This window comes from Dreissena polymorpha, chromosome 9 (genome assembly GCF_020536995.1).
Source record: "Dreissena polymorpha isolate Duluth1 chromosome 9, UMN_Dpol_1.0, whole genome shotgun sequence".
In the NCBI taxonomy this organism is placed as follows: domain Eukaryota; kingdom Metazoa; phylum Mollusca; class Bivalvia; order Myida; family Dreissenidae; genus Dreissena; species Dreissena polymorpha.
Window position 1 is genome coordinate 52,554,108 of NC_068363.1, and position 12,369 is coordinate 52,566,476.

General features: G+C 34.4%; 1 protein-coding gene across 2 annotated transcripts in view; it reads left to right on the forward strand.

Moving 5' to 3' along the window:
- The first annotated feature begins 2,948 nt into the window (after window positions 1-2,948).
- The window catches only part of LOC127844794 (L-fucose kinase-like), a 76,210-nt gene continuing 66,789 nt past the window's right edge, over window positions 2,949-12,369 (forward strand). For both annotated transcript variants that reach the window (XM_052375282.1, XM_052375283.1), the window contains exons 1-4: window positions 2,949-3,027; window positions 6,243-6,364; window positions 7,209-7,360; window positions 12,084-12,134. In XM_052375282.1, coding sequence (XP_052231242.1) covers window positions 6,289-6,364; window positions 7,209-7,360; window positions 12,084-12,134 — 279 coding nt within the window. In that variant the 5' untranslated portion in view covers window positions 2,949-3,027; window positions 6,243-6,288. The remainder of the gene's footprint in view (window positions 3,028-6,242; window positions 6,365-7,208; window positions 7,361-12,083; window positions 12,135-12,369) is intronic.

Below are 12,369 nucleotides of genomic sequence, written 5' to 3' on the forward strand. Positions count from 1 at the left end.
AGCGCGCGTTCCTAACGCACTGAACCGATGCTACGGTCTTTGCGATTATGCTTTTGTTCAGAAAACGGCCATTGAATTTCTTTTGCATTTTATATACAATTTTATATTTTTTATGGAATATATTGTAGTATTTTGTTCACGAAACATATCAATAAAGCCTATTATAAATGAATCTTAATAAATTAACGATTTCAGCTCTTGTTTATAACACAGAAAGGGTGTAAAATTTATGATAAAACAGCGTATATAGCGGACCCTCTCGATATTATTCGGCTTTGCATGCATACTTGAAATAAAATGGGTGTCAAAAACATTCATCGTTTGCTGTTTATTATCAACAAGGTAATTATGTATAATTATTTGAAATGTTATTTACCTTAAATTATCAATTTATTAAAGATTCTTGAAAATCACGGTCCGTGTTACGCGGGTCATTTCGTATTTTGACATCAGGGCATCATGTCCAACTATTGAAAATCAGATTTTTTTTCACCGGGACGATGACGGCTTGGATTTAGACAGGCAGACAGATAGTTTATTCAGACTTAAACAACAGTACATCGTCTTCAACTCAAATATATGAATTATTTTTAGACGAATTGTTAGGTGATTACACATATAGCAGTGATGATTCTGAGAATGTTGCCATGTTTCTTATCCGTGTAATCTAGAGTCCATGGTTTGAGCATTTGGTGAGCATTTTTATCGCGGTGTTCAAAAAAAGATATCTCAATAATCTTGTTTATTGATAGATCTGTGGTTTTATTGCCCCTGTGTTCAGCACAAACCAATTATCTCGTTATGATCAGAAACTGTGCCGACCAATACTAAATAACACTATGGTGGCATACGCCACAGCAGGGACCTATACTTGTATATTGGTCCCTAACCACAGGTGGCAATGTCTGGTCAGATTACACTTTTTATGATACCTCCATGTCTTCTCGTGGTATTAGTGGTCATTTCTTGGAGTAATGTAACGCCAAATACTCAATTTTGCGTTTATAAGATATGTAGCGTATTGAAAACATTTATAGTCATCTGCCCATACAGATTGCCATAAACTAAATACTGTATAGATGTCAGCCAGCTAAATCACAATAATTATAAGTGCTTAATACCTATACATGTACATTTTAAACATTTAAAAAATCTAATACTTAACATTTAACGTATTTAGCGAGTACCGGTAAAAAAACTCCGTCATTTCGTAGTCCTATAAAGAGTGTATGGTAGTGTACGGAACAACATAATTAAAAACAGCATTCTCATTTGACCACAACGGGGTTAAATAATCTTTCCGAAAAATACAAATAATACAGAGTTTTAATTTAGAATTCTATATATTTATAACTCTGTTAACTTATAAAGATATTTCAATATACATGCATAGACAGTTGACCGTGATTTTCAAGAATCTTTAAATAATTTTAATTAATTGATAATTTATGGTTAATAACCTTTCATATAATTTTACATAATTACCTTTTTGATAATAAACAACAAACGATGAATGTTTTGACACCCATTATATTTGAAGTATGCAAAGCCGAAAAATATCAAGAGGGTCCGCTATACATTTGTATACGCTGTTTCATCATAAAATTAACACCCTTTCTGTGTTATAATCAAGAGATGAAATCGTACATTTATTAAGCTTCATTAATACTTAGCTTTATGGATATGTCTCTATAACAAAATATTTCAATATATTCCATAAAAAAATATAATAATCGTGGCAAAGGAAATTCAATGGCCGGTATCTAAACAAAAGCATAATCGCCATCAGTTCGGTTCGTTAGGACCGCGCGCTACTTATTTCCGCCTTCATTCCTTACTTGCTTTCATTTTTAAACCATTTTTTTTTCTATCATATACAGAATTCTATTCTCCTAAGCAAGATGTTATTTTTAAAACTGAACTCCAAATATAAACGCTACAAATCGGTATAAAGTACGAACATGTCAACCGTAAATCTAGATTCTAAAACTCCAAAACGGTATGATATTTGCAAAAGTTAAAGTTATAACTCGCCGAGCTGCCAAAATCAGAAGAAAAACTTAATATATATTTATATATCTGAAAACTACATTACGTAAGCTTTCTAATGATATATAATTTGTCAAAATCGGCCTAGAAATGAAACTATAATTTAACAAAATACGTGAGTGGGTACATCAAATGTATAACATCGGCGCTTCGATAAAAGATCGACAGATACGACACGGTCACGTGACTTAGACACAACAAGATATTTGGCGTAACGGTCCCGTTTCATATCCGTGTAATCTAGAGTCCGTGTTACAACTGAAATATTCTAAAAGTTATAAAAAAAATAAAGAGGAATTAATAAGCAACAAGATAACGTATAAACCAATAATATCAGATGATTAGTTTTTGCATAAAATTGAATTTACAACAGTAAGGGTCAAATACTCGATTCAACTCCGTAAAAACTGTAGTAAGAAATTTAAGTGAAACTGAAAGCAATTATAAATACATCGCGACTATACGTTCGTCTGATTTTATTAATTGTTACACTGTAATCATGGTACTTAAAAGCTGAGACGTATTTTTTTTCAGAGAATTTGGTTGTTCGTTTATAATTTGATTAGTTTTGATACAACTGTTGAACATGATGTTTGTACTCAAGTCAGGTAATCTTTATTTATAAAGTCGGGTATATAAAACAAATATTACTTGTTTTATTACTAATTAAAATATATCTAATTACTAATTATTACTAATTAATATCATAGCCACACGCTAACCACCAGTAGGGCTTAGAAATTCTATTACCACTTGCAATGCTTATCTTAAGGGTGTACAGTTGTTTCTCTACTGTATACCGGTAGTTTCTCGTGGGGTGACGAATGGACACCAATGCGGGGCGCTAAATGCATACGCATGTGCAAGGATGGGAATTTCCGTTAGCTATAAATAAACTATATATATATATAGAGAGAGAGAGAGAGAGTGTACATTACCATCTTTGGACACCCAAAACAACAACGGCGTCTTAAAACTGTAAGCGTTGTGTTATGTTAGCACATTATGCACTGTACACTATTATTTATACAAATCCACAAATAAATAGTTCCTTAATACATTATCAGTATGTTGCACATAAATATAACGCATTGTTTACTAAATAGCTTGTTCGGGCGAGATTGTGTTTCGGACATGATGTGCATGAAAACTGTATATAAGTTGTGTTCGGGAACTGTACATATGTGCATTGTGAATAACACTGATTTAAGGTAGCGCACCTCTAATGGGCACATATCCAAATATAATCTAATTAATTATTTTCTTAATCAGCATCATTTCACTGAACTACATGCAAATTTGTATGTAGGCTTTCCTTGCTTTTTAACCAGGTTTTCCGAAGGAAAAAACTGGTTATTAGATTGGCGAATGCGGGCGGGCTGGCTGGCTGGCTGGCGGGCTGGCGGAATAAGCTTGTCCGGGCCATAACTATGTCGTTCATTGTCAGATTTTAAAATCATTTGGCACATTTGTTCGACATCATTGGACGGTGTGTCACGCGAAATAATTACGTCGATATCTCCAAGGTCAAGGTCACACTTTGAGTTCAAAGGTCAAAAATGGCCATAAATGAGCTTGTCCGAGCCATAACTATGTCGTTCATCGTCAGATTTTAAAATCATTTGGCACCTTTGTTCACCATCATTGGACGGTGTGTCGCGCGAAATAATTACGTCGATATCTCCAAGGTCAAGGTCACTCTTTGAGTTCAAAGGTCAAAAATGGCCATAAATGAGCTTGTCCTGGCCATAACTATGTCATTCATTGTGAGATTTTAAAATCATTTGGCACATTTGTTCACCATCATGGGACGGTGTGTCCCACGAAAGAATCACGTCAATATCTCCAATGTCAAGGTCGCCACGACTAAAAATAGATTTAAAAAAAAAAAAAAAACTTACAAAGGGGGTTAATTTTTTTGGTCATTTCAAAAGTTCAGTTTGAGTTTTCTCCCTTTATCAGATTTTTTTTTCACAATGAAAACCTGGTTTTGTGACAATTTTGTCCCTTGTTAAAAAAATATACCGATTTTTTCAAAACCACCCCCACGCTCGGCTTTTGTCCAGTTTATTTTCACCCCTGGGGTATATAAAAGTTCCATATTTCATTCAAATTTCCAAATATGGGCATGCAGTTGGTGTGTACAGATGCTGTAAAGGTGTTTAAAGTTTAAACAAGATGAAATAAGTATTCTTTTACAGACATTTATTTTTAACAAATTTTTATCTATGGAAGAGCGCCATAAAATGTAAGTGATTTCAGCCAAGTAAAAATAGGGTCGGTTAAAAACAAAGTGTCATAAAATTCAAAATAGTATCATTTAAGTCATATTTTAAACTTAGTTTTTATAGAAACACTATATACAGCAAAAATACCAAGAACTAGACAGATTTACCGTTTACTTTTTTAAATAAAAATAAAAATGCAACATGCATGGTTCGTATTTTCAACAGTAAATCATCCAATTTCGCCATAACGTTGTTTTAATTTTAATAATTGAAGAATGTGCATAAAAATTGCAGCATATTTAACAATAAATATAGCTAATATGCCATATTAAATCAAATTACGTTAGAAAATAAATAAAACGCGTCGCAAAAAAGTATAAGTCGTCGGCAGGATTCGAACCTGCGCGGGAATATCCCAAAAGATTTCTAGTCTATCGCCTTAACCACTAGGCTACGGCACCTAATAGTAGGCTCTTCAACCTTCGAAGAAATCGCGGGAAATCATTAGAGGTGCGCTTCCTTAAGCTATTCTCAAGAAGACTTCTACTTAGAGGATTGATCCGAAGCGAACATATACAGCCCAAAGGCAACAACAACAACATGTTTGGAAATAATTTGCAAAGAAATATTAAACTATGGTTTAAATGCACTTCCATTATCAGAAATATATTATAATTAATATAAATACAATATGTATTGGCAGAAACATACCTTTAAGCCTTTCACTGAAAATCATGTGTGTGTCTCTTTGGAATTGGCTGCCTGTGTTGTGGAGCGCCAGGTGCTAGTGTTGGCTTAACTTGGTGATGATATCCCCATAGATTTGATCACGGAGCGAATATTGATCTAGAGTCTGTGGTTTGATTCAGGTCATTTCGTAAGTTTTTTGCAAAGACTCCCTTTGTCAAAATATTTGCCCATTTCTGTAGAATATCCCAATGCAGTGATAACGAAACTAGTCTTCCTTGGTTTTTACTTGTATTCTAATATTCCTCACTTGACTGGAAAATCATACAATTACTGTTACTGCGGTACATCAGAATTGAGACCATCAAAATCGGGTTCATTTGGACAGGGAAAAGAAATGTTTACCAGTACTTGCTTTGCTATATTTAAGACTTGCTCAACGCTTTCAACATTTTAATATTTGTGTGGAAACCTGTGCTTGCTTGTAAGAGTACTTGTAGAACACACCTATGACTTTTTTCATTGTCAAAATCAAATTTGAAGGAAATTTATGCTATTGTGTAGGTAAAAAAAAAGTTGTATATTATCAACATCATAATTGTTTTATGTTTTGATAATACCATTTGTCCATTTGTAACATTTTAATTAATATGATAAAATCTTCCTCTTTTTTTTCATGTCCCAGTGGCATATAGCAGTCGAACTGTCTGTCCATCTGTTTGTCTGGCTTTCTGCCTTCCTTGTTTTTTCGAGTTTTTCCTTTATATTTTGAGATATTTACTTGACTTTTTGGTATGTAAGTCTACATGCTTGAGTTACAAATCAAGTTCAAAGTTCATTTGTTTTTGGCGAAGTTATGGGAGTTGGACTAAGACATTTTCTCTTGTCCGAACCTTTTGCTTAACACTTGCAGATATTTACCCGATTTTTGGTGTGTAAGTCTACATGACTTACTCATCAAATTTGAGTTTCGTTCTCGTCCAATGCCTTTTGACCAACTAATGGTTTGTAAAGTACTTATTTGGTCAGAAAATGAATAACAAATGTTAAAAACATGTTTTTTGAACTGTAAAACATATTGAGCCAGTTCTAAATTTAATATGGAAATAGTTTGGCTACTGAATCTTGATATGACACATCATCAAATGATTTAAAAAAAAATAATGAAAAAAATCATGATGGATGGGAACACTTTAACTTTGTTCGTGATTTATTTGTGTTCATCAAATAAATAATATTAAAAAAAATATTCTTAGTACTGCTATTCCTATGTTGTAGACATATACTTGTAATAAGGAAAACCTTCATTTTGGTGAAATTTATTATGGGTGGAAAAGTGAAATGGACATCCATAGTGTTGACATGCCCAGAAGAGAAATGGAGTCAGACGTTGCAAAAAGGTATTTTTTCTATATATTGTGATTTATAAAATTGATGTGAATAAGCGTGTACAAATATTACAGAAAAGCAAGTATTGTGTTAAACCATGTTTTACACCTTTTCTTCTTTTCATGAGGTCTACTGGTCGTGCACATAATTCCGGCCACTTTTGGGACTATTTTAACAGAATCTTTTGTTTTAGGCAACTGGTTGAAACTAAACTTCACATATGTAATCCTGGGTTCAAATCTTAATTTAAGTTTATCAGATAGAAATAATAATAATTTTATCAAATATATTTGTATCTTATATCAATATAATTTTCGCAATGGATGATGACTTCACTTTTCCCATGTGAGAAATATTTTGTGTTATGTTTGAGACATTTTAATGCAAACGTTTACAGTGATATGCTTCTTTAATTTGCAAAATATTGAGAGTAGAGTTGGTTTTCAAGTTGATTGTTCTAAAAAAATAATCAAAATATGTGTGTTAAGATCATGAAAATGATTAAACACAGGTGGTCGATTTTTTACGTACTGGTCAGAATTACGTACACGACCAGTATGCTTTTTCTTTAGTTTTTTATGAAAAAAAGGAAAAGAAAATAAAGATTTTTTTTGTGTAACTTTCTCTCGTTATTTAATAACATTTGATGCTATAGTGTTAAAAGGAAATTTAATAAAAAAATGGATTGCTGTAGTTGTGAATGCGAAAGAGAATGATACACTTGATTTATAAGTAATCACAATTAAATTAACCACATGAATGTAAGATACATTAAAAAAATTATGTGTTTGCTCAAGTGTAAACATTAAATTAAATATTGTATACAGATAATGAAAACACAATATTTATTAACAGAGTTGGAATTAAGGCAAGCAAAGGGCTATATTGACAAAGACGTGTTTCTGCTGACAGTAGAAGATCCAAAACAGGATGTGGGCAGTGGTGGAGCTACTATCAACGCTCTGCTGACTGTCGCAGAGTACATAAGTGCTCAGAGAGGATACAATGTATAAAGTTGAGCCTTGTTCTGGGAAAACTGGGCTAAAAGCTTGTGTATAAACTGTTGGTCCGGATTAGCTTGTGCAGTTTTCACAGGCTATTCAGGGACAAAGCTTTCTGCCTAAACTGGATTTTTCGCAATGAAGAGATTTGCTTTACACATAAAATTCCAATGAAAGCAAACACAGCCTAATCTTAAACAACTTTGACGCATAATCATTAAGCCCAGTTTTCCCAGACCAAGGTTCGAGCAAAGGTTAATCTTGTTACCACAATTTGATTTTTTCACTTCATGACAAAATCCTATTATCAAATTAATGCCTTGATTATCTCGGTCAGCGAGATCAAAAGTAAGGACTATATTTCTGGCTAAAGGCCAGCTAATCTTTCAATTATTACTGGCCCAAGCTAGTTTACAATAACCTTTAAAAAAACAACCACCGCTGTCAAACAGGACTGCAGAGTCAGTGTTTTGGTTATTGTAACAATAACAGTTCTATGGCTTATTTCATATTGTAACAATAACAGTTATAGGGCTTAAAGGGGCCTTTTCACAAAATTTGGCATGTTTTGAAGTTTGTCATTAAATGCTTTATATTGATTAATGTAAACATTAAATTTTAAAAGCTCCAGTCAAAAATCAAAAATAAAATTTAAAAAAGGGAAAAAAAGTACCCCGCAGCAGGGCTCGAACCAGTGACCCCCGGAATCCTGAAGTAAAAACGCATAAGCCAACTGAGCTATCATGCCAAGCATACAAAAGATGCGTATTTTATACGTTATATAAGCAATCTTCGTAGTTTCACAAATTTAAATGACAACAACAGAACTCTCCAAATTATTCAATCGTTTCGTGTAGCAACGCTTTATAATTTGTAGGTTTTTAAATCGTCAAATGATGCCTTTAATGGCTATATTAGTCCATGGCAAATGTTCAGTAATACTGTTTCCTCACAAATATCATAACTAAACCGAAAATTTGCGATTCTGAAACAACTTTTTTCAATTTTGTCAATTTACCAAACCGTTAAAAGATCCCTTTAAATCATATTGTAACAATAACAGTTATAGGGCTTAAATCATATTGTAACAATAACAGTTATAGGGCTTATTTTATATTGTAACAATAACAGTTATAGGGCTTAAATCAAATTGTAACAATAACAGTTATAGGGCTTATTAACCAGGTTTTCCGAAGGAAAAAACTGGTTATTAGATTGGCGAATGCGGGCGGGCTGGCTGGCGGGCGGGCGGGCGGAACAAGCTTGTCCGGGCCATAACTATGTCGTTCATTGTCATATTTTAAAATCATTTGGCACATTTGTTCACCATCATTGGACGGTGTGTCGCGCGAAATAATTACGTTGATATCTCCAAGGTCAAGGTCACACTTTGAGTTCAAAGGTCAAAATTGGCAATAAATGAGCTTGTCTGGGCCATAACTATGTCATTCATTGTGAGATTTTACAATTATTTGGCACATTTGTTCACCATCATGGGACGGTGTGTAGCACGAAAGAATCACGTCAATATCTCCAATGTCAAGGTCACCACAACTTAAAATAGATTTATTTTGAAACAAACAAAGGGGGTTAATTTTGTTTGTTCTTTTCAAAAGTTCAGATTGAGTTGTCTCCCTTAATCAGATTTTTTTCACAATGAAAACCTGGTTTTGTGACAATTTTGTCCCTTGTTTTATATTGTAACAATAACAGTAATAGGGCTTAAATCATATTGTAACAATAACAGTTATAGGGCTTAATTATTTCATATTGTAACACTAACAGTTATAGGGCTTATTTCATATTGTAACACTAACAGTTATAGGGCTTATTTCATATTGTAACACTAACAGTTATAGGGCTTATTTCATATTGTAGCATTAACAGTTATAGGGTTTATTTCATATTGTTACACTAACAGTTATAGGGCTTATTATCCCAACGTTTTTGGGAGAAAAAGTGGGGATATTGTATTGATGTGCGTCTGTCCGTCCGTCCTGGCCACCTGCTCCTCCTACACTATTAGCACTAGAACCTTGAAACGTACATTCATGGTAGCTATGAGCATATGTGCGACGATGACAGTGACGGAATTTTTATCTGACCCCTGGGTCAAAAGTTATGGGGGTTGGGGCGGGGCCGGGTCAGAGATTTTCACTCATTTTTTATGTTATTTTACAATAACTTCTTCATTTCTGCAACGATTCACTTCAAATTGATGCTAATCCTCTCTTATGACAATACAGTCAATCTCAGCTAAGCATGGCCCCATTACCAACTCTAGGGAATCCCGCCCACAAAGGCCACGACCACCCAAAATTGACTTTTACTATAATTTCTTCATTTCTACACCGATTCACTTCAAATTGATACTGAACCTCTCTTATGACAATACGGTCAATCTCAGCTATGCATGGCCCCATTACCAACCCTGGGGCACCCCGCCCACATAGGCCACGCCCACCCAAAATTGCCTTTTACTATAATTTCTTCATTTCTACACCGATTCAGTTCAAATTGATACTGAACCTCTCTTATGACAATACAGTTAATCTCAACTATGCATGGCCCCATTACCAACCCTGGGGCACCCCTCCCACATAGGCCACGCCAACCCAAAATTGCCTTTAACTATAATTTCTTCATTTCTACACCGATTCACTTCAAATTGATACTGAACCTCTTTTATGACAATACAGTCAATCTCAACTTTGCATGGCACCATTTCCAACTCTGGGGCACCCCGCCCACATAGGCCACGACCACCCAAAATTGCGTTTACTATAATTTCTTCATTCTACACCGATTTACTTCAAATTGATACTGAACATCTCTTATGACAATACAGTCAATCTCAACTATGTAAGGCCCCATTACCAACCCTGGGGCGCCCTGCCCATGATAGGCCACACCCACCCAAAATTGTCTTTTACTATAATTTCTTCATTTCTACACCGATTCACTTCTAATTGATACTGAACTTCTCTTATGACAATACGGTCAATCTTAACTATGTATGGCCCCATTACCAACCCTGGGGCGCCCCGCCCATAAAAGGCCACACCCATATAGGCCACGCCCACCCAAAATTGCCTTTTACTATAATTTCTTTATTTCTACACCGATTCACTTCAAATTGGCACTGAACCTCTCTTATGACAATACAGTTAATCTCAACTATGCGTGACTTCATTACCAACCATGGGGCGCCCCACCCACATTGGCCATGCCCACCCAAAATTGCCTTTTACTATAATATCTTCATTTCTTCACAGATTCACTACAAATTGATACTGAACCTCTTTTATGACAATACAGTCAATCTCAACTATGCATGGCGCCATTATCAACCCTGGGCCGCCCTGCCTATAATAGGCCACACCCACCCAAAATTGTCTTTTACTATAATTTCTTCATTTCTACATTGATTAAATTCTAATTGATACTGAACTTCTCTTATGACAATACGGTCAATCTCAACTATGCATGGACCCATTACCAACCATGTGGCGCCCCTGGGTCAAACATGCGGCGTGGGGATACGCGTCGGCCTCTGCCGCGCCATTTCTAGTTTTATATTGTAACACTAACAGTTATAGGGCTTATTTCATATTGTAACACAAACAGTTATAGGGCTTATTTCATATTGTAACACTAACAGTTATAGGGCTTATTTCATATTGTAGCACTTACAGTTATAGGGCTTATTTCATATTGTAACACTAACAGTTATAGGGCTTATTTCATATTGTAACACTAACAGTTATATGGCTTATTTCATATTGTAACACTTACAGTTATAGGGCTTATTTCATATTGTAGCACTAACAGTTATAGGGCTTATTTCATATTGTAACACAAACAGTTATAGGGCTTATTTCATATTGTATCACTAACAGTTATAGGGCTTATTTCATATTGTAACACTAACAGTTATATGGCTTATTTCATATTGTAACACTTACAGTTATAGGGCTTATTTCATATTGTAGCACTAACAGTTATAGGGCTTATTTCATATTGTAACACAAACAGTTATAGGGCTTATTTCATATTGTAACACTAACAGTAATAGGGCTTATTTCATATTGTAACACTAACAGTTATAGGGCTTATTTCATATTGTAACACTAACAGGTATACGGCTTATTTCAGTAATCTGACTGCTCAGAGCATGTATGTAAATGAACAAGCAAATGTTTGACCTCATAGGGATGGCAAGGTTATTGAGTGACTATTGAGTGATTTTTTTAAATGAAAATCCATTAATGCCAATTAAATACATTAAACTCAATTGTCAAAAATATTTATTATATTGTTCATCTCAACACCAGGCTGTCTGTGGTCAATATGCTAGTCATATGAGCCTCATCATGAGAAAATTGGTCTGATCTTGTATGCAGTCAGCTTGGCGCCAGATCAGCCTGCGCATTGCCCATTCTGGTCAGGAGCTCGGCTGTTCGCTACAAAGTCATGCAAGATTTTGACATCTCATTAGCGAACAGTGTAGCCCCTGATCATACTGCGCAACTGCACAGGAAAGTCTGGAGCTACCCTGGCTCCATGGGGCATAAGACCCATTTTTGCATTTCATGGGTCATGTAATATTGAATATTGCTGCAAATGCTTTAATTATTCTTTAGGTCTAAAATTATTATTACTATTTTTATCAGAAATTATTATTTTATTATAAACTTTTTGTCTTTTACTATGTTTGCTTTCTTTTCAGGTGTTATCCACAGAAATTTTGAAAGATTCCTACATTCTGATTTTGCACAATGTATGTTAAAACATTTTCTAGTCATACCTTAGTGAACAAAATCTGAAACTGGTTCTGTAAAATCATTTTTCAGCATGATACTTCATAGTTTTAAAAAAAAACTTTGTTTTACAAACACTTACTTTTCCAGGGACACTTATTTTTTTGCATTTCTAATTTTTGAAGAAAAAAAGAAATTTGTGTTGGTCATTTTACAATTTGTTTAAAGTCATGGATCTGTCGAACCCACGAAAGC